This window comes from Solanum lycopersicum, chromosome 6 (assembly GCF_036512215.1).
Source record: "Solanum lycopersicum chromosome 6, SLM_r2.1".
Lineage (NCBI taxonomy): Eukaryota > Viridiplantae > Streptophyta > Magnoliopsida > Solanales > Solanaceae > Solanum > Solanum lycopersicum.
In genome coordinates, this window is record NC_090805.1 from 52049547 (window position 1) to 52071942 (window position 22396).

Genomic DNA, 22396 nt, shown 5'->3' on the forward strand with positions numbered 1-22396 from the left:
TCATCCTTCTTTTGAGATCAAACTGAATCATCATTTATGTCAAGTGATCTCATAATCATTGGGGTACTCAATGAATGCGATATATCCACATAAAATTGCATCAAAATTTTTCAGTGTATGTGCACTGCTAGACAAATATTTTATTTGTCAAATTAACAATCTGTAGGTCTAGACAAAATTTTGTCTTACCAAGACCTTTTCATAAAAATACAAGGAAAATTAGGGTCATTCTTTTGTACCCTTTTTCTTCCTTGACTATTTCAATCCATATAAGGATTCTTGAAGCTTTATTGGGAAATTTTCTTTCAAACTCTTATATGCTTCAGACACCTCGATTGCATTCAAGTTTTCATATGTTGCCAGATCAAAACAAACCTCATTTCATCCACCAAAGGAGAAAACATCTCCACTAATGTCAGGATTTTTGCGATAAACCTTTATGCCCCAAGGCACAAACCGTATTTGATATCTTACGGTTATACTATCGCATAATAATTTATTTGTACCCCACTGACATTATACCTTGATTTATGGACTACCAGTCCAAAATGTCACTTTTCTAAGTGAAACAAAATATACTTGAATTGTGCATTTTACTTGGCCAACCATTTATCTATTCACACTATATGACAGATTTGAATTCAAGATCCTCATCACAATTTATATCATTGAGTGCTACCTCATATCAAAGATACCATTGACGGTTATTTGATATCGATTCCAACAAGACATAACTTATCGAGATCTCTTCATTTTTCATTATTTCAGGTACCTGAACCTTTTTCAAGATTTTATGAAGTGTTATGTCAATGTGCTCTTTTATAGCACTTGCCTCATTATCATGACCATATTGATCATTTGCTCCTTCCTTCTTCAAGGAATTTTATATTTGGAATCGATTGGTCTATTACGCTTCCAGCGTATCATAGACTCTGTCCTTCAAGGACTTCACATTGGAGCATTTGCAGCTGAATTATATCATAGGGTCAGTGCATTCATCTGGCAACTGATTTGCAACATTATGCAACTGAATTATCCCTTGAACTTTAAGTTCACATATTTATTTTAACGAGGATCTAGATAATTCATAATTAACCTCACACATAATTTTCAGCTGTCAATCATCTCTCCTCCTAATGTTAGAAAATCTAACATTCATTCCAACCTTATTTGGAAGTTCATCTTTGTGCGTGGTGGAGCAATTAAAATCATAATCGCACATTCAACATTTTAGATGAAAATTATATGGTTCCTGACCCTGAACCAATTTTAATGGGGAAACCTTGTTGGTTTGATGCATACATGTGTTGATACATGTTAAACAAAATTATCTCATACCAAATCTTATTTGGGAGTTTTGTTCTCATAACCATGATTTAGCTATAATAGGAGGCATACAATTTCTGCTAAATCAACCAGCATTATCAATATAATTTCATAATTTGGAACTATGCTATTAATTTTAACAATTCGAGCAAACAACCTTACAAAAACCAATTTGTAAGTTGACAACAAAATACATGTGACCATCGCATAGATGCATTAATCATATAGTTGCAAATGATCCACATGACAGGTGAACAGGCCCATATTCACCCTTTTATATGTTCCAAATTTTTTTTTAGGGGATTACAGTCCCGACCTTAGCTGGTACAATGATCATTTTATCAAGAGAACAAGCAACACAAGAGAATTCTTGAAGAATCTTTATTTCTTCATCATATAAATCACCTGAATTCGCAATCACGTTTGCATTACATTTAATCGGAATGGTCAACCAGTCATGCCAACTGATCTTTATTTTAGTACACTTATAATTTACTTTTACATGTGATTTCATCAGCATGTACATGTTTGTATGGAACAAACAGGAGGAAAAGTGGGGTAATCTTTTACATAAACATTATAACCCTCTTCGGTTGTAGTAATTTATAGTCTCAATATTTATTTTCATTCATCCGAAACTTAAAAAGTTTCTTTTGAGACTTACTACAACCCCAATATTATTCCTCTGATAATAGCACAACTCGTTAGAGCTTGCAATTAATTTTGTGTACTATGACATATTGCATGACACCATCCCTATGGTGAGCATCTCCTTCAAGGAGGAAATTATATTATTATTGTCATGGTCAAAATCATTACGAGCAAGACGTCTTTCTTGCTTTACTTTTGTTGTACCATAGGTACACAACCAATGACAAATTTGTATTGCCACCATATAATGACCACAACCCTTATAGGCAAGAACTATTTCTTTCTTTTGCCCTTTCGATAGTTTATATCATAGTGACGTATAAAACGTACAATACAATTAGCCATTTCTACCAAATAAAATTTATTTCCTCTCAAATCTCCCGTAGAGATGAGAAGTGACATGTATCATTTTTTTTCTCAAACCTTCTATAGAGGTGAGTTGTGACATATATCTAACCCATAATGATTTTATCACATCTGGACCCATTCTCTTATAGAATGGTCGAGCATTCACGATACTCATTACAAGTCACATTCTCTTCAAGGATTGGACTAATTATTTATATGTACTTTATAAATTTGCATTATAAGCACATTGTCATGGCTTTAAAATTCATCATATTTCCATGACACACCTCAACATCACTTTGAAAGATTAAGTGTACCATCACTTTATCTTCTTGTATCATGATAGAAGATTTATAAATTTGTCAAATTATTGGGTTGACAACATTCACAAGTCTAATGACCTTTCATACCATTTTGATAATAAAAATTGCCTTCACATTTTGAAGGACTATTTGGAGAAGCCATAGTGTTCTTCCTTTTATAATTACCATAATGATGACTATTATAATTCCGTCCCTTCATGTCCTTTTTCATATCGCTAATCATTTGTCATCTTTCAGACTAATTATTTACTGCTACCACATTCATACGATAGAATGGAGCAAGTCAGCATCGGATTTCAAAGTTATCATATGTTGCTACCACATTCTTTTCAAGGAATGGAGCAAGTTCAATATGACAAATTTCAAGGCTTTTCATAAAAACCTTAGTCATCATTGTTTCATCACTATGGTGCATTGACTCAAACTCAATGTCTTATCCATACAAGGCGTGTTAGGCCAAATTCTAAAAGACTTGAACTCAATCCTTATCATCATGGTGCATCAAAACTCAGATTTGATGTCTTATCCTCTTGGTGCGATAGATTTTAAATCTATCGTCTTATCCTCAAATATTTTTCATTATAGTGCATCCGGACTTTAACCTGATGTCTTACCCTTTTGGTGCGATGAAACTTGAATCCATCGTCTTACCCTTAACCAACGGTATAATAGACCAAAGTACAATATGACTCACCCTTTGAGTCTTTCAAAACAATCAAAATAATATTTAAACTCATGCTATTAAAATTTTATACCTTTTTCTATTTAAGAAATTTTGTATAGCATGTCATATTCAACCAATAGTAGTATATGTCTTCGGTTCCTGATAATTGTTAGTGACTGAACACTATTTTATTCTAAATCATAAAATATTTTAGAAAATACATACCTGATTTTATGCATACAATACTTTGATCTTCATAACGAGATCAACCAAAATATGAGCTAAAGAAAAACAAGAACTCACTCTCAATTAGATAGAGACTCGTGCTGATAACGTGTTATAAAATCAAGCTCATGACAATATAAATATAAAGAGATGAAGACAAGAGAAGTAAAATGGAAGATAAGACTTTCTTCTTATTCAAGTGTATTCAAGTCTCATATGTATATCTTACAATAGTGAATGAACAACCCTATTTATAGAGTGAGAAATCACTCCAAAGGTCACCATATTAAGTATCATAATAAATAGATACATTCTTATCTAAAAAGGTTCATGTAACCTAGTGAATATGAATAGTTGTTCATGTACCGACCTTATGGACTATCCACTTATTCAATGAATTTATAACAGAAATGAATTTTTATTTTTATTTGTTACTTTTTGAATTTTGAGTATCAAAAAAATATAAATTATTTTTTGAAAAAATGACAGAAATTTTAACTTCTAAGTTTTCTTATAATCATTATTTCTTATTAGTTTTATAAATTTGCAAATCTTTCATTTTTGTGCATTAAATTAATGCATCAGATTAATGTATCTCGCACATCAAATTGGTGTATCATGTATAAAATGTAATCTATCTTATTCAACTATTAATGTATGTTGCGCATTAGGCGAATTGAGTGTTTTTCAAAAAATATATTTAGTTGAGATCAATAAACATATTCTCTCCTTTGAAAAGAGATATTCCAATAACATTATATGAAGACAATGCCTTGTGTGCTCAACTAAGAGGAGGATACATTAAAGAAGACTGAGCAAAATATATTTCATCAAAGTTTTTTTTATTCATGATATTCAAAATAAGAATGTAACGATGTTTAACACTTCGTATTCACCAAGGCATTATGAACTTCAACCTTTGAGAAGTCGAGATATAAGATTGCAATGCATTATCATCAAGTTGTTAAGTGATTTTTTAATTATATGGGTTTAATGCGCGCTGCACTAGTTGATATTTTGTCCCACTGGATTATCCTGGTAAGGTTTTTAATAAGATAGCAATCAATGCGTATTACAACTTACAAAATGTGTAAACTCTTTTTCTATCACTAAAATTTTTCTCATTAAATTTTAACAAGACACATTATCTGTTTAGACATAAACATCCAAGAATTTAGTGTTGTAAATTATGTAACGACGGATGCCCATGAACCATAATTTATACGTAGTTATTATATGCAACTAATGAGGCCAACACACTATATTATATTTGTATGACCAAGTAATTTGATATTATGATGAGGCTTATAAATTGCCTATTAGTTACTCATCTTAATTATGAGAAAAACATCAAATGTAAAAGACAAAGTTACTTGTACTATTTGGTGTATCTCTCTTTCTCTCCTCTCTTTTTGTCATTTTACGATATCTCTAACTCAAACACTAAATTTTATATTAAATTTGGTGTTTTATATTAAAAGAAAATCTTTCTCTCTCTTTTCATTATTATATTATTGTTTCTTATTTCATTTATATTTTCTTATTTCATAAAACAAATTTTTATCTAAAACATTTACTATATATGATTCATATTATTTCCTTTTATAATTATTTTATATAAAATTATTTTGTACCATAATTTTTTTTAAATAATATAAATTGCTAGCAAATATTATACATTATACATAATAATTGATAATACAAATAAAAGTGAAATTATTGATGAAAGACAATTAAATAAACATTACATAATAATTCATAATACAAATAAAAGTGAAATTATTAATGAAATACAATTAAATAAACATTATGAAAAAATTATTTTAAATTATACATAAATATTCAATTTGTACATAAATATTCATTGCGGCGCTTACGTAAATGCTCTATTAATGCTTTACGTAATTCAAAACGAGCATTTTAGGTCCTTTTCCGTATAATTTGTAGTAAAATTAATATAAATTTGATTTTCTTGAAAGTCATAAATAGAAAAATTAATTTATAAAAAAACTAAATTTTATATCTAAAAGTATCACATAAATAATTAAATATATAAGAGATTTAATTAAAACATACAGTTTAATTAAAAGTTTATATAATGAAATTATATTATAATATTTAAAAGATTATTTGGTGTGATGAATAATGTGACCCTATTCACACATCAAATTTAATGTTAAAATTGATATGGGTTGGAGAGTCAAAAACACCAAATATAAAATCTAATGTAAAATTTAGTGTTGGATTGGAGACAATCTTATATTAACACGCATACTTTATTTATAACAGCGTTCAAATAAAATTTCGATTTGATTCCAATAAAATCTCTTTATGCTAAGATCGCTAAGAGAATGTAAAGAAAGATTTGAAAAGTTTGGAAAAAAAACTTTTATATTACTTGGAAGATTGTTTACAATTTTTCTTTGATGATTTATAAATGAGTAACAATGATTTACAAATGAGTAACACCTCTATTTATATTATATACTATCTAAAGACTAAAATGTAATTTATAATTAAATATTTTGATTCTTTTCTAGAGTATTATACTTTTTAGGACTACTCAAAATTTTCTTAGAAAATATCTAGTCTAAAACTCTCCAAAATTTATCTAAAGTTGTTTACAAACTTCTCCAAATTCTAGACTTTATGCAAAATCTTGTGTCACTTGACTATGCTACGTGAACATTTTTAACCACAATCTATTGATTTTGAAAGAAAAAAATAAGTAACACGTCGGAAGTTGCACTTGCACGAAAATCAGTCGACGGTGGAATAGTCAACTAACTTCGGCTGAGACAGCGTGAGGGATGTCGTCGCTTACGGTGGTCACCGATTCCGGCGAACGAGCTCCGCTTCTTTGTATTTCTTCGCCAGAATTGTCGCACTCGCACCCTAGGGATGGAGAAATAGTCTCTTCGTCCTCGGACGAGATTGCCGTATCAAAACCTACGCTCAGTGATCCCAAACAACGTTTAGTCTCTCTCGATGTCTTTAGAGGCCTTACCATCGCTGTATGCTTCCTCTGAATTTTCTCTTTCCGATGGCGATGGACTGAGCCGGCCATTTCTAAAGTTCTATTTTATTTTTCGTAGTTTAACCCTCTATGATGATTGATGAAACCCCTTATCACAGCTTTTCCTGCAAAGCACTATGTCAAAATTATTGGAAGAGAAGAAAACACACCCTTATACTGTTTTGTGATTTTGCCTGAATTGTGCTTATTTGCACAAACACCACCTAATCAACCTAATCGAATGTTAGAAATTCAATTCTGCAATTTCAATCTTTTCTTTGTAGCTGAAAATATTATACTCTAACTCTTCACCTTTCTCTTCACTAGTGCCTTTTATTTCAAAGTCAAAAGTAATACGGATGAAAGGTGCAATGCTAATGGAAAATGCATTTTTTTGTGGTTATCTTGCAGGAGGGTAGTGTTATAACTTAAAGAAAGACGGGGAATTGAAAATTTCTAACGTTTCTGTTTCTGATTCTAGCATCTATTGTAGACTTGTCCTTTCTTTTAATCCTCTTTGTTAAATGATGTGTCTTGAGCGATTTCATGTGCTTTTTTTTTTTTTTACTTAGTTTAATCTCCTTCCTTCTCACCTTAGTTTTCTTTATGTGGTTTGTTTGACAGTTAATGATTTTGGTTGATGATGCTGGAAAGGCTTTCCCGTCCATAAACCACTCTCCATGGTTCGGAGTGACCCTTGCTGACTTTGTGATGCCATTTTTCCTATTTATCGTTGGTGTTTCTGCAAGTTTAGTATTCAAGGTACCAATTCATAATGCTCTTTGTTAGGTAATCCAATTTTTTTCAATTTCAACAGTGATCTATTGTTGATGCAGAAAGTTTCCTGCAAGCCACAAGCTACAAAAAAAGTCTTACTGAGGACAGTTAAGCTCTTTATTTTGGGAGTAGTCCTTCAAGGTATGCCATTTTCTAAGCGACTCACATCCCAAGAGAGAGACTAAAAGAGGAAAAGAAAAAGAAGATCTTAGCCCTCAATTATTATTTGCCAAAATGTTTTGTGTACATAGAAGAGAAATGACTATGTTCTACTTATGCTCTGCGTTCATTTTCTACTTATCAACAACAACATACCCAGTATAATCTCTCAAGCGAGGTCAAGGGAGAGTAGCCCTACTAGAGAGTAGAGAGGTTGTTTCCACCCTCGGCTCCAGGAAAGGCAGATCAAAAAAGAAATAAAAGAAGTGAAGAATTCATTGAAAATACTATAGAAAGCATGACATGCATTCTTGAAAAAATAGCAGCTACAATAAAATAGTGTGACAATCGATGTACAAGAGATAGTAGATAGTAACAGAATTGAAGGACAAGAAACTACAAGAGAAATACTACGACCTCTAGTATGGAAGGATAAACAAGACAACACTCTATTATTTACTAACTTTCTTCCCTAATCTGTGTCTTCTACAACCTCTTATCTAAGGTCATGTCTTCGATATGCTGCAACTGCATCATGTCCTGTCTAACTACCTCTCTTCAATACATTTTTGGCCTATCGCCTACCTCTAGCTCTCCTGAAGCTATCCATAACCAACCTCTCACACCTCCGCATTGAGGCATTCATGCATATGCTCTTTTACATGCCCTGACCATCTCAGTTAAACTTCATTTGTGTGATGAAATGCCAGATCCGATGTAATCAATATGTAAGTCAACATGTAGAGCAAATCATGGACTGCTGGTATTGAAGAAGTAAAGATTAATTATGCAAGGATAAGAAAATATCTATCTATATATATATAACTGACTTAAGTGAGATCTAACTGACTTAATGACCTAACTGACTAATATCCTCATAGTTCACTGTATTTACAAGTATGCCATTGTCTTCATATATATATATATATATATATATATAAAACCGACTTAAGTGAGATCTAACTGAATGACCTAACTGACTAATATCCTCATAGTTCACTGTATTTACAAGTATGCCATTGTCTTCCACATTATCATTTCAGCATCTCTTCAAGCTAGTTGGTGGGAAAACATTCAAAACACCTAGCTTTGATAATCGATGATAATGTTGAACTCCTCCAAGTCCCTTTGTCAAGAAATCTCTTCTTGCTCAGTTGTTGGAACATACTATGGATGAACTAGATCCTGCAGCACTTCTCCCTTATCAAATGACAATCTTTATGTGTTTTGTTCTTTCATGAAACACAAGATTCTTTGCTATCTGCATTGCTGCCTTACTGTCTGTGAGCAACTGAATTGGCGTAGGAACGCTAACTCCAGATACTTGAATAATACCAATAGCCAGATAAATTCTGATACTATTAATACCATGCTTCTATAGTCGGATTCTACTGAGCTTTTTGCCACTGTGTTATGCTTCTTTGACTTCCATTATATTAAAGATCCAGCTGCCTCCAAATATGACTTCTTTGGAGTCTGCATGGACTAACTCAAGGTCTAAATACTATGGGCTATATCCAGCCTAGAACTGTACGACAACCTGTCTGCCTTGTCTTCTCAATGTGAATAAAGAATATCATATTGACTTAGAAAAAGACCAACTAATAAGGGCATTAGTGGAATTCAGATTCCATAGCCTTAATGCTTGCTTAAGACCATAACGAGATTTGAGGAGCCTACAACCCTTATTATGGCTGTCAAGTCCAGGTGGAAACAATATGTAAACCTCCTCCTCTCCTCTTGCAAAGAGAGCACTGTAAACATCCCTTTGATATAGACTCCAGATAGGCATAGTAGTGAAGGCAATGACAGCCGTAGCTGTCACCATCTTAACAACAAGAGGAAAAGTCTCCAAATAGTCCAACCCCTTTTGTTGGCTATACCCTTTCACCACAAGCCTTGCGTTGAATCTTTCCACCTCATCAATAGACTTATATTTGATCTAATATACCCATTTACAATCAATGGAAATCTTTCCTCTGGACGCATCAACCACCTCCCAAGTCTTATTCTAAACCAAAGCATCTATCTTAGACTGCATGGCAACTGGGAGAAATAAATGAGAAAAAATATTAGGATTGAAAATAATCATACGAGTTTTGAGATTTGAGATTGAAGTCATTGTTGTGAAAGACTGAAACCAAGCTTATGTTGTGGTATTGCTTGGGCAAAAGCATTGATGAGTATGATGATGTGGATGGAAAATTGTGCAAAAACTATTAAGTATAATGAACTTAACCATGAAAGAGGGTGGTGGTGGGTGCACACTGTACACCTATCAACCATGGTGGGCTTATTCGAACTAGGGTCCTCTTTTTGGATGGCATTGAGTATCCATATATTATTGACTATCAAGGCCATATATTATTGATTGTCGAAGATTTATTAGTAAATGGAACTTTTTGCTGACTTCGTCAAAATTAAGATTATGATTTAATGTGTACTGCTTTGAAAAAACATAAGGATGAAATTTGCTGAGAGGTAACACCTGGAGGAAAAAGGGATCAGTTGCTTCTGTCCTGCTTGAACTGAAAATTTGACATCATGAGCTTCTGTTATTATTAGCTTTTTAGATATTCTGGCAAAGTAAAAAGCCTCCCTTACATAAACTGTTCCATCAACTGCATGTAAACTCACATATGTTACAGTTACAAGTCACTGAATCACTCATTCGTAGGTGGGTATTTCCACGGCCGCAACAACCTGAGTTATGGAGTTGATATTGCTAAAATTAGATGGATGGGAGTGTTACAGGTACTTTGTGTGACAATGGCTTGTGTTTCTTAATTGATTATTCCTGAAGTTGTATTCCCTGGCGCTCTTCTATACTCTTAGGTAGATCAAAACCTTTAATGTTAGTTGTATTTAAGTTTCTATACATCCTACCGTTACTCTATTTGCTTTCTGTTGTAGAGGATTTCCATCGGTTATTTATTTGCTTCAATCCTGGAAATTTGGTTTGCCAATGATTATCCTGTTGATTCATCAAAGGCATTTATCAGGAGATACTTCTTCCAAGCGTAAGTATACCTTTTGAGATTCTGGATCATCTGGTGTTAGGTTCATTCATGGTTTATTTTAATCCTTCTGTTGGTGATTCACATGGTTGAAGTGTTCATTCATGGTTTATTTTAATCTTTTGTTGGCGATTCACATAGTTGAAGTGTTTGTTTTTCTTAATTTTGTCTTCCTATGTCAAGAATTTCACACATATCCGTTCAAGATTTTTGTAGTGCTTGAAATTTTGTGGTAGCAGCAGAATATTTATCCTTAAGCATGTGTATGAACTAGTACCCTTGAGAATCTGTGAATGATATTACTACTTGTCCTGCAAAAAATGATCTATGATACTCCAAAGGAGTTCATGAAGTGCAACATTACCAGTTTTTTTTAAAAAAATTTCATGAAGTGCATAACAATATTCTAGTGATTCAAATGGCTATCCATCTGTTACTGGGAATACAGCTGGTTGACATTTGTTCTCTGTCTATGCTATTTCTACTTCTTATATAGCAGTCCTTTGACCTGAACAATCAAATGAAATTTTCGTCCCTTAGCATTTTGCTTGTTGGAATTAAATGCAGCTTAAGCAAAACCTATTTAACTTTTCAGTGGATATGTTCTCCTATTGCACATTTTCCTGAGACATGGTCCAATACATGATGACCCTTTCAGCTTTTTGCTTGTCCAGAATATGGGTATGTGCAATTGTATGATGTTCGTAATTGTTATGAGGAATGATGAGATCCCAGTTATTTTTATCTGATCAGTCATTTTAACCTCAATTCTGTTACAAAAAAAATGATGAGATCCCAGATCTGATCAATTATGCCTTTATGCCAATTTGAAAATTGCAAAGTAATTCTATTTGAGAACCTTTTTTTTTTTAAATGCTAATATGCTTCTCAATATGCAGGCTGGCTGGAATGTTAATTGGTTTGTCGTACCTGATTTTGGTATATGGCCTCTATGTTCCAGACTGGTTCTTTGAAATATCTAGTCTTAACATGGAATCACGATCACCAGTTTCAGGATATCGATTGAGTACTCAAACTGTAAGAATCTTTTTGAAGAGCTTCAAGATTTTAGTGTTCTCTGATTTACTCTATCTGGTGGCTGTTAAACTCTTTCCTTTTCAGCACTATACATCTGCTAAATTGTCATTCTACATGCCTTACTTCAAGTTCCCTAGAAGTCTGACACTTCAGTAAATCAATGTGGTTTGAGAGAGAAAGTGAAGCCACATTTCAGGTTGACAGATTGAGCCACTCTTCATCTTACTTTAGGTCATGAATCTATTTTTAACAGGTTAACTGTGGAGTGAGGGGCAGTCTCGAACCTCCTTGCAATGTTGTTGGTCTGATTGATAGGCTTCTTCTTGGTGAAAAACACCTTTATCAACGTCCTGTCTACAGAAGAACCAAGGTTCTTTATGAACTTAATTGTCATGTTCAAAATCTGATTTTGTGGATTTGAACTTTCCATCTCTATTCTCTTTGTTTTTTCTCTTGTAATTTTCTGTGGATAGGAATGCAGTGTCAACTCTCCTGATTATGGACCTCCACCATCAAATGCACCTGGATGGTGCCTTGCTCCATTTGACCCTGAAGGAATCTTAAGGTAGATATCCTCCTTGCCCCATATACACTTTCTCAGCAGATTGCATCTGGTTTAGTTTTATTAGCTAAAGCCCAGTAACACACAATTGGAAACAACTTTCCTTTGTGAGTTGATTTGAATTTCTGGAGGTACTAATTCATGAAGGCTGATAATTCTATCTCTCACTTCATTATACAATGTTTAAAGTAACATATCATTTGCTGTACCATTTGTTTTACATAGGATAAGTGCTTAAATCAACCAAAGACTACACAATGGATTAAGAATGATTGGAAATTCCTGTTTCTTTTTTATGTTAAATCAAATTATGTTCCTTTGTTTTACTTTAATTGCTTCCAGCTCATATTTTTCTATTTCTTCATTGAAACTATTCAGTTCTTTGATGGCAACCGTTACGTGTCTTGTGGGCTTGCATTTCGGCCACATTTTTGTGCATGTTAAAGTAAGGAAGACATGATACCATTTTGAAATATTTGCTTACTATAGAATTGCTTCTTGTTTTTGCATGTTCTCTTTCTCATATTTATACATCTTTGCTATAGGATCACCGGCAGAGGGTAATCTTTTGGTCTGTATTTTCTGTATTTCTAACACTTGCAGGATATGTATTGGAGCTTGCAGGTATGCTGTTTTATTGATGACAGTGGGTTGAATTTTGTTTTTAAAATATGTTTGCTTTATAGCTGACACTCACAGCACATTTTTGATGTTCCAGGTGTTCCTCTTTCTAAACCGCTTTACACATTGAGCTATATGTTCATCACGGCTGGAGTATCCGGTTTGCTCTTAGTAGTTCTTTATTACATTGTGAGCCTGACTAGATTTATTGGTTATCTTCTCTTTTAATGAGATAATCCTTTGTGATATTAATTCTACGAAAAATGATATGTACCGAAACAGATGAATTTTCTTTCATTGATATTTGACAGAATGAATAATGAGCAAGATGCCCAAGAGAAGCCACCAGAAATGAGCATTGATGATATTAACATACTATATCTGATACTGCTTAATGAAAAAGTGACTGCTAGGTTAATAAATGGAATCAAACTGAAGTTCACAACATGAGAGTACTTTTAATTTCCTTTAGTGTTACAGAGTTTATAAAAGATCTGTACGTGCAAATACCAGGATTGTCAATATTATTTTCATTGTCGACTCTTTTGTTGGTAATAATTGATAAAAATATGGTAGACTCAAAATGTGCAATCATTATTTAGGGAAATGTATATTTGATCATGATGCATTACGGTCTAGTGTCTAACTGAAAGCAGATACATTTATATATTTGCTAAGCGATGTATGATCTGCAGTCTGCACTTCCAAATTTAATTAGATGGCTGTTTGGAAGATTGCAAGATATGGGACCAAATAATGAAATGCAGATTGTGCACATGACTGTTTTCCTGATACTTTTATGTATCCGTCAAGTCTAGTAATTGCTTTCCAGGCACTGACTTGTGGCTTTTGAAGAAAAACATCTTTAATTTTGAAGTAGAAATTTATACTTCTCATACAGTATCTGTATTGTGATTTTCTTGATTCTGTTACAACACGTACTTGTAAACTATCAATTAAGAAAGGTATTCCCTTAATTTTTACATCATTAGAGGAAAAGGATGATATTACTGATCTACGGCATGGAATTGATTTGCGTTCTCTATCTGGTCGATGCAGGTTGATGTCAAATGTTTTCAGAAGCCAATGATATTATTTCAGTGGATGGGAATGAATGCTCTCATCCTCTATGCTATGGCTGCTTGTGACCTCTTTTCTGGGGCAGTTCAAGGTTTCTATTGGTATTCACCTGAAAACAACTTGGTAATCATCTTCTTTCCATTAAATATTAGTTCCTCTAGTAAACTTACTCAACTTCTGAGGAGCTATTTCTGATAATTGCAATGCTCTGCTCCACAAACCTGCTTTTGGCAAACAGTGTTTGTGGAAGATCATTTGTGACAGGTGTGACAGAGAGAACCACATTAAAAGAGAGAGAGAGAGAGAGATGGACAATATCCCTGGAAATGAGATTGGGATTTAGTATTAGCCTTTTATGAAGGTTTAGTTTGACCTACTATTCTACATATGACAGGCATCAGAAAACAGTGAGCAGAGCACATCAAAGATATTTCTGCTTTTGTATCCTAATGGATAAATTAATAGTATGAATTTGGAGGATTCTTGGTAAAATTGAGTACTCTGGTGGAAAGAGGGGGGAGGAGTTGTCATTTGAAACTGGGACTTCTTTACCAGTTGAACTAGTTCTGATTACCCTTCAAGTACTCTGCACCTCTCCCCTCTCCCCATTTGTTGTGGTTTTCTTCAGCCCTCAAGTAGTGCAGTGTTATTTATGGTGTTCACGTAGTAACTTTCATACTTGTATATTCTCCTCAAGTCGCTTCATATTCAATTTTTTTCTTGTTAACAATAGTCTCTCCATGTTTTGTGTAAGAGACATAAAAATCAAATAGTATCATTTTCTAGCAAATTTACTGCTTCATTTAGGTTTCCAAGTTTGTTTAATGCATACTTATAGGTGCTTTTAGAGATTTACAGATAGTAACTATATCAAACGATGCTTCTACAAAGATCTGACATTACAAATAAAATGGAATGCAGGTTGACATTACAGAAAGGTTCATTCAAGCAGCATTTAATTCAAAGAAGTGGGGTACCTTGGTATTTGTGATGCTTGAGATATTGATTTGGGGTTTGGTTGCTGGATTCCTTCATGCAAAAAAGGTTTATATAAAGCTATGAAGTTGCTGATGTGAATGCTTTTGCGTTGTCTGGTGCCACTCTCTTGATCATGCCCAGTATTTTAAAAGAATGCATTCAGTGAGTCCTTCCTGCAGCAAATCCAGAAGATTTGAGATTCCCAAGTCATAGCATTGAACTTTACTGTCCTTACGTCATGTATATATCTGCGGATAATATTATGTAGTAGATCATGAACAGTTTCCAGCTTTCTCCTTGGGTAGTTGTGGCATTAAAATTTGCTTCAAGGATATCTACATAGTCCAGTCACAAATGACAGCAGGTTGTAAACTTGTCATATCATATTTAATTCTCTTTGTTGATCTTCCTTTCTATTACGGTATTACCCAGTTCCTAGCTGGTCTTGACAATCGTGGACACCACATTATATATATATATATATATATATATATATATATATATATACACATACATACATACATATATATATATTCTCCTTTTCTGTTCTTTTTGCGGGTGGAGTGAGATAGACCCTGTTCTTGAACTTTGCAAATTCATTTACCATGAAGAATCAAAGATTATAACTTGGACCCCGTTAATACATTCATAATCCTATAATTAGCGAGTCTGATATAGAGCATAATCACAAGTTATAATGTGAGACAAAATTAACCATGGGAATTTTATCACGACTGTCTGGGCAGCTTCTGTTTCTGCTACTTTGCAATAAGTGAACTAGATTGAGTAGACATCGAGCATCTTTTTACTTGTCTATTTTTTTCCAAGTCTAAAGATCCAATTTAATTAATTTACTAATTGTGACAGAATTGAGAGAGTCAAGTTCTCAAACGGTCACTCAGCTGCTATATAGTAAAGTGAAACTAGTACTATGTTTTAGGAATAAAAAAAGAAATTGAAGCAGAAGGCTGGCCAGAATGTTATATATATTCATGATTGTTACGTTCCCTTTGTCTTGTTATATATGATACAGTATATAGGTTGGCTTCATCATCAATGTACTTCTCATCCATCATATACTATATAATTAGCTAGACAATAATGGGCTATCTGGCCTTGGCCTTATTTATTACGTAATGTTGACCTTGCAATTAATGGAATTGGCCATTGATTGAATCAACGTTTTGACGCCTCATTTGTTGGTAAAACTGAAGGATGAAGAGCTCGGCCTTGGCATCGATCATGTCATCAGCGCCAATAGCATCGAAGACTTTGTCAGGGTCATCTTCATCTTCCTCCTGTTCGTCGAGGTCTTGGAGATTGCTTGCGGAAGCGTACTGGCTCATGGTCTCCGATGAGGCTGAGGCCGAGGCCTGGTCATCTAGTGATTTCAGATCGTTTGCTGAAGCGTATTGGCTCATGGTATCCAACTGATCTAGTGATTTGAGATCGTCAGCAGAAGCGTACTGGCTCACTGCAGAGGGTGACGTGGCACAATATAATGTATTATTATTATTAATATTATTATTATTATTGTCCTGCAGATGCAAAGGGCGCATAGAACCCACCAGCTTCTTCCAATCTCCCTGTTGGGTTATTACCTGAGCAGCTTTCTGCTTTCCTTTTGTTCGATGGCGCAATACGAACATTGCAGCTTTGAAGAAGCCGAAAACGCCTGGTGGCTTCGCCTTCTTCTTATTCTGATCGTCATTTCTGTTGTCCTTGATGGCGACCACGCCTTCCGTCATTCTTTGATATTTATTAATTAATTTGCCTTAGCCCTCCCTGCAAAATGCAGGGTGAGTTATAGGAAAAAGATTTTGGATATAACTACCGCACTTCTTATGCTCTATATAGGAGGAACATTTCTGTTTTCTTGGCAACATTTGTCACCACAATAAATCATTCATTTATTCAAATTAACACATTATTAGGACAACCAAAGGCTTCTATTTTCTACTTTACCTGAGTTTTCTCCTCATCAACCAAATGCATAATTGATTTAAAAAAAAAAAAAAAAGATATACACGGGAAAGAAATAAGTTTATATTTTGTAGAAAAAAATTCAAACACTTAAAATTTTGCAAAAGAAATAAAGCACTTGTGCTCGACATGAAGTAATTATTCGTACCATGTAAAATGACTGATATAAAATAACAAATACTATGTATATTTAAAACTTAAATTAATGAAAAGAATACAAAGATATACAATTTATCATTATCTTATTTATGATACTCATTTGGCAAAATTGTACAAGAAACCAAACAAAGTCCATAAACTGCTGAGGATTTCATGTTCATGAAAAGAATAATCTTAAGAAATGCAAATTGCATGTCCAAACAAAAATTCAACTTCATAACAATGCAATCATATCACAAGTCTTAATGGGCCCTCACGTGTGAAAGACAAACTACGGACCCCAAGATAGTATTATAATGGCAGGATCATTAAGATATTAACAGAATGAGCAGATTTCATGCTTTTGGACACTTGTGTGCATCCATGTTGTGGTTCATTTCATTTCGACGAACAGAACTGGGGCATATCTCTAAGCATGGCTCTTTAAGAGCATCGTCCACTTCTTGCTGAGGAGGAAGAATCCCAAATTTAAACTGCATTAGATTGGGACAGCGTTATGTATGTTTCCATGGTGTTTCTTGTAGGCACAAAATCAAATCAGAAGAATCACATGCGTGTGTTGCAAAAACGTCAACTTTTATGATTATGTCAACAAGAAGTGTATTATATCAGCATGACTTATTCTCTCAGGGCTTTTCAAGGGGCATTACCAAGCATTTTAATTTTAGCCTCAATTCCAATAAACCTCCAAATGGTGTGGGTGTGTTACCAATTATATGTTTAAGATGCATGAACAAATATACTTTGCAACCGCACCATCACCTGGCCAATGAAAACAGTTACCTGACAACTATAATCAATGAAGTTTGGCTCCATCAGCAATGGAACTCCCATGTGATCCTTGAAGAAAGTCTAAAAGAAAGGCAGAAATGTGATGGCCAGCTCACATAAGAAGCTCAGATAGGCCTTTTAACATAGTTGATGCATTTTTAGTAGTCATTAGTTAAGTTCAAGAAGCTAATAACACAGATGGAAACATCCTAGTTCACACAATTTAGATAATCTGCCTCTAAATTTTATAGAACTCGAGTTAAGATTTGAGTGCTCTCTAAAATTCCTTAAGTTAGCATATAAATGTACTATTAACATCTTTTGAAAAACAATGTACGAGGAAAAACACCATTATGATAAATAGCATGAGATCTCATTACAATAACTTTGAACTGAAGTAATGGATGTAAAAATTTGACAACTCATGGAAGCTACTGTATAACTCAATCAGCAGCTCCATTACACTAATACATACTCCCTCTGTTCCCGGTTTTGACTTGGCACAGAATCCAAGTAAAGAATACTTAGGAATTTTGTGGTCTTAAATTTCTATCTACCAAAATACCCTTAAATCTTATGGTCTTAAACATGCTTTGTGGAAAATTAAAATTAAAGTGTTCCCAAAAAATTAAAGGAAAGAGTTATTTTTTTTGAAACGTACTAAAAAGGGAAACAAGACAAACAAGAGGAAGTAAAAAAGGAGCATTTGAAGTGAAAGATTTTAGCCCATCAGCTTATTAGAAAGTGTTAACAAAATTATTGCTAAGCTGCTAGCTGGCAGAAAGGCTCAAGCTGGTAAAATTGATAAGTTAGTTTTGGAGTGTTGGATGATTTTGTAAAGGGTAGGCAGATATAGATGCAACTATGGTGGTTAATGGAAGTTTTGAACACTCGATGATGTTGACGAAAAGATAAGGCATACACATGCTCCGTATAATCCAGACAGATAAAAGGAAAAAAAGAAAATAAGGGGAAACATGAATGAAGTAAATACAGTCTACAAGAAATAGATTTTTCCCAAGAAATGTTTTTTTTTAATAAACAATATTAAAGCCGCAATCAAAATACTTTACCAGATAAAGAATGACAAAGGTTCAGCAAAGACCCATTAGGAACTATAGTTCTCAATCTAGAAAACTGACCTGTGTAGGGAGTTTACATGTATTAATACATACACCCACACATTTGCTCTCTTCCAAATACTTGCATTTCTCCACAAAAACCTATTGAAATAATTATTTGCAAGAAATCAAAATAAGAGTGAACACATTTTAGGAATCTCTGATGAAAAATATATATATACAGAGAGTAAGGTAAGGGAATAGAAATACTAACCCCACTCATCAATGAGGAACCATTTGGAAGATGTACGGAATTAACAGTACATGGACCCATAAGCCATTGGCAAGATAATGCAGTCACCCTTGCTTTCAGAAGTAATAACAATCAAATGTTCAGATGAGAAGTAGCTATTTAACGGGAAGAAAACAGAAGAATATCACTCACCGACCATCAAGGCTGCAAATTTACCACTATGTATAGGTGCAATAAGCATCCGGTAGAGCTCCAACAACAAAGGAGGAAATAATGATTTCAATATACGAACCTGTCTGTCACATTATCAAAAATATGATCCCGATATGAAAAGCTACTAGCTCGACAGGCTATGAATGAAAAAGAAGAGTAAGTTGTTACCGATGCGTCTCTAGTTTTGGAATTGTCTTGACTAACCGTCAGACGATGCGCCACTTCAATTAGACCCTGGTACCCCGGCTTTTCGGAGTCCCATCCTGTCTCCTACAAAAGGCACCCTATTTGAGGTGAGGAAACGAAGTGGAGTTGAGCTGGAGGGTGAAAGGGGTTTATTTACCTGGACCATTTTGTTCCGGAATAAACTAAGGAACAGATTATCAAACACCTTGGGCTTTCTTGCTTCAATCTGGGGGAATGAGCAGAAATAACTTGTAAGAAGAAATCAAATAGTAAGACAGAAAAGGGGGGAAGAGCGTTTCGTTTCACACAGGTTCTGATGTACTGTTTGAGAAACACGAAACCCGAATACCGCTTTTTCCATGGTAAACTTTGGGCCAAGCGAAGAGGGGCGAGGATAGAGGAACCATAGCCATCACCGGACTTCCAATCCCTTCTATCTTCCTTCCTTTCGCGGTTGTCCAATCATTATAATGATAATTTTTTTTTCTCACTCCATTAATTATACATTAACGTTAGAATTAAAGCAAATGTATTTATATGATTCAAATCATAGCGATTTTAAGTAGCAGTACTTATTTAGTATGATTTTCTTTTTAAAAATATGCATAATTAATATAGGTATAAATTATATATTGTATTATGTATAATATAGATTATATAATTAAAACATAGTGTGCATATCAAGGCTCTTTAAAAAAGAAAAGTTATATTTTAAACATTAACCGTGAGAAATATATTAAAAGATTTAATATGGTTTAGTCAATCGCTTATAAAGAAAACTAACAATTCACTATAAATAAAAATGAGAGTGAAAAATATAAAGAGAAATAACATCAATCAGTTCATCACTCGAAATACGAGGAGGTTCAAAAATTTTCTCTCACAATCAAAACTTTCAAACTACATTGTGAATGATGATTAAATTAGACGAAGATATATTTATAGATTTCTTAAACTTTTGAAAAAGACTATTGAAATCTTAAACATTTATTTCAACTAATTAAATGGATAAATTGTTCCAGGCAATCCTTTTCCTATATTTCCAGTTTTTAATTATTGTTTGTATTTATATTATATAGTTGTAAAGAAGATTCCATTAATTAATAATGAGTATTAATAATATTAATAATGAATGAATGATCACTATATATATATATGATAATAATGTTCCCGGTCGTCTATGACTCTAACTAAAACGATATTACATTGAAATTATCTTCCTCCAAGGCCAAGGTAAAAAGGTGCACCAGTGTGCTTCAACCAAAGATATCCATTAATCCAGCGGTCGACTGTGTATTGAACCGCTTCAAGTGGGTTAATAAGACGGAAGTTCTTGAAGCTCTTGTTCCTGTTATTGATGTTTGCACCGGGTCCGCGGTTGGCAAACTCGTAGTAATTACATGTCCGCTCGAATGATTCTCCTTGCCATATCATCCAACCTTCTGGGCGGATGAAATCACCCAATTCGCTCTCCATGAATACAGTGGTTGCATAAGGCTTCCAGGGACGCCCCAAGTATGATGCCAGCTTGAACCTATCTGCAAACAATTCCATTTCTGGAACGATTCTGCAGTTCTGGAACACCAAACCACCTGGTTTGTTTGCTATTTCTTTGCCATCAGCGGTGATGGTGTTGAACTGGCTGTCCAAAGGTCTCCTCGCTATGATCAAACTGTTTTGGATTACTGCTGACCCCCTTCCAAATATGAAATCTATCGTACCAGAGATGACACAGTTGCGGTAAAATTGGCGATGGTTTTGATAGTACAAGGTGTCTTGATAACCTTCAATGCTGCAGTCAAAAACAGCAGCCATATCACCGTTAATTCGAAGAGCCACAGCTTGGTGACCTTGTGGACCAGCAGTGTTGCGGAAGGTAATTCCCCTTGCAACGAACCCATTGCCAAGAACAGCAAAAGTAGCAGTGTCTTGGGTGGGTATTTTCATGATACCAAAGTTTCTATGTCCAGTAATAATGGTTTTCCCTGCTCCATCGCCATAGATGAAGACGTTTGGTTGCTTCTTGGAGATGATGACTTGCTCCTCATAGATACCAGCTTTAACATACACTATGTATTTGCCTCTATGGTTTTTAGGATAGGCAGCTAACGCAGCAGCGACGGTGTTGTACTGACCAGTGCCATCCTTGGCGACCACTGCATGAGGAGCTGCCCTATGTCGTCCACCTCCAGCTAAAAGCTTACGGTCGGCAACAGGGAACCAGGTAGGGTAATTAGCAAGGAGGCGACGATGACTAGATGTTGATGGAATGGTGCTTGAGATGTTGAAAGCGTCTTGGAGGACGTTTGAAATCTTTGCTACAATGTTAATTGCATTGTGTGTGAGTTGGGTTGCATTTCGCATGCCATTTTCTAAGACTTGTTTGTAATCAGGCTTATCAATTATACCATCGAGACACATGCTTTGATAGGAGTAGACCGCACCGAGCCAGTTCAATAGTTCGCTCACACGATCACCAAGGGAATGCAATGCGGTATCCCCAACCATAGAGTAGGAGTCGTGGAGTTCCTCCACAGCATATTGCAACAGCTCTTTGCAATCCTCTACTGCCATGTGATTGTACGGATCCGTTTTATTATCAATAGGATTACCCTTCTCCACAACCGCTAAAGATTTCTTTATTTCATCCCCTGTCACTTGCAACGAAGCCAACAGGTAGTCTTTCATCGTAGCACTATCGTTCTTAGACACTGCATCAAGGCTCTTAAAACAAGCTATTTCGAATTCTGCAGGTTTACAGAACTCCACAATCGATGCCTTCATTTGGACTTTAGGATTTTGTCCTGCATGATCTTTTGACCCTTTGTGCACAACGATCGCCACTCCCAATACAACACCCACCACAAGAAACAATGATACCAAAGAAACCACGATTTTCCCCACCATCTTTTATATATATATATATATATATATATATCGAATTAATTCTTATATTCGACCGGGACAAAATGCATGTATTAATAA

General features: G+C 34.4%; 4 protein-coding genes across 7 annotated transcripts; 1 reads left to right on the forward strand and 3 right to left on the reverse strand.

Annotated features, from left to right (window-relative positions):
- Positions 1–6004: 6004 nt before the first annotated feature.
- Positions 6005–15189, forward strand: LOC101244387 (uncharacterized). Of its 2 annotated transcripts, none has more exons than XM_004242257.5 (13): positions 6005–6551; positions 7178–7315; positions 7390–7471; positions 10167–10243; positions 10403–10509; positions 11406–11544; positions 11798–11914; positions 12018–12109; positions 12485–12551; positions 12652–12730; positions 12825–12916; positions 13787–13930; positions 14729–15189. In XM_004242257.5, exons 1-13 carry the CDS (start codon positions 6348–6350, stop codon positions 14867–14869), a joined length of 1479 nt encoding a protein of 492 aa, XP_004242305.1. In that variant the 5' UTR covers positions 6005–6347; the 3' UTR covers positions 14870–15189. The 2 variants fall into 2 exon arrangements, 1 of the variants encoding a protein (XP_004242305.1); XR_003247297.2 differs by having other exon boundaries at positions 6045–6551; positions 12825–12887.
- A 551-nt stretch (positions 15190–15740) lies between these two features.
- LOC101245470 (uncharacterized) lies at positions 15741–16803 on the reverse strand. The gene has a single exon (XM_010324716.4). The coding sequence runs from the start codon at positions 16531–16533 to the stop codon at positions 15937–15939; it is 597 nt and encodes a 198-aa protein (XP_010323018.1). The 5' UTR covers positions 16534–16803; the 3' UTR covers positions 15741–15936.
- Positions 16804–16991: 188 nt separating this feature from the next.
- LOC101245177 (uncharacterized protein) lies at positions 16992–19919 on the reverse strand. Of its 3 annotated transcripts, none has more exons than NM_001346566.1 (8): positions 19720–19919; positions 19569–19637; positions 19394–19495; positions 19205–19304; positions 19034–19125; positions 18841–18921; positions 17711–17779; positions 16992–17400 (listed from the first exon to the last, which is right to left on the reverse strand). In NM_001346566.1, the coding sequence occupies exons 1-8, from the start codon at positions 19822–19824 to the stop codon at positions 17263–17265; spliced, it is 756 nt and encodes a 251-aa protein (NP_001333495.1). In that variant the 5' UTR covers positions 19825–19919; the 3' UTR covers positions 16992–17262. The 3 variants fall into 3 exon arrangements, with proteins under 3 accessions (NP_001333495.1, XP_069154769.1, XP_010323017.1); XM_069298668.1 differs by having other exon boundaries at positions 16994–17400; positions 19229–19304; XM_010324715.4 differs by lacking the exon at positions 17711–17779 and having other exon boundaries at positions 16994–17400; positions 19720–19918.
- A 704-nt stretch (positions 19920–20623) lies between these two features.
- Positions 20624–22318, reverse strand: LOC101244677 (pectinesterase 4-like). Its single transcript, XM_004242258.3, has one exon. The coding sequence runs from the start codon at positions 22316–22318 to the stop codon at positions 20624–20626; it is 1695 nt and encodes a 564-aa protein (XP_004242306.1).
- Positions 22319–22396: the final 78 nt, after the last annotated feature.

Excerpts from the sequence above, each read along its gene's own strand:
- LOC101245177 (NM_001346566.1), bottom strand. The coding sequence starts at position 19,824 with ATGGCTATGGTTCCTCTATCCTCGCCCCTCTTCGCTTGGCCCAAAGTT. Across the intron at positions 19,126-19,204 it reads ATTTGCAGCCTTGATGGTCG|CAAGGGTGACTGCATTATCT; the intron begins GTGAGTGATATT and ends TACTTCTGAAAG. Across the intron at positions 17,780-18,840 it reads CATGTAAACTCCCTACACAG|ACTTTCTTCAAGGATCACAT; the intron begins GTCAGTTTTCTA and ends CCTTTCTTTTAG.
- LOC101244677 (XM_004242258.3), bottom strand. The coding sequence starts at position 22,318 with ATGGTGGGGAAAATCGTGGTTTCTTTGGTATCATTGTTTCTTGTGGTG.
- LOC101245470 (XM_010324716.4), bottom strand. The coding sequence starts at position 16,533 with ATGACGGAAGGCGTGGTCGCCATCAAGGACAACAGAAATGACGATCAG.
- LOC101244387 (XM_004242257.5), top strand. The coding sequence starts at position 6,348 with ATGTCGTCGCTTACGGTGGTCACCGATTCCGGCGAACGAGCTCCGCTT. Across the intron at positions 6,552-7,177 it reads TTAGAGGCCTTACCATCGCT|TTAATGATTTTGGTTGATGA; the intron begins GTATGCTTCCTC and ends TTTGTTTGACAG. Across the intron at positions 10,244-10,402 it reads GATGGATGGGAGTGTTACAG|AGGATTTCCATCGGTTATTT; the intron begins GTACTTTGTGTG and ends TTTCTGTTGTAG.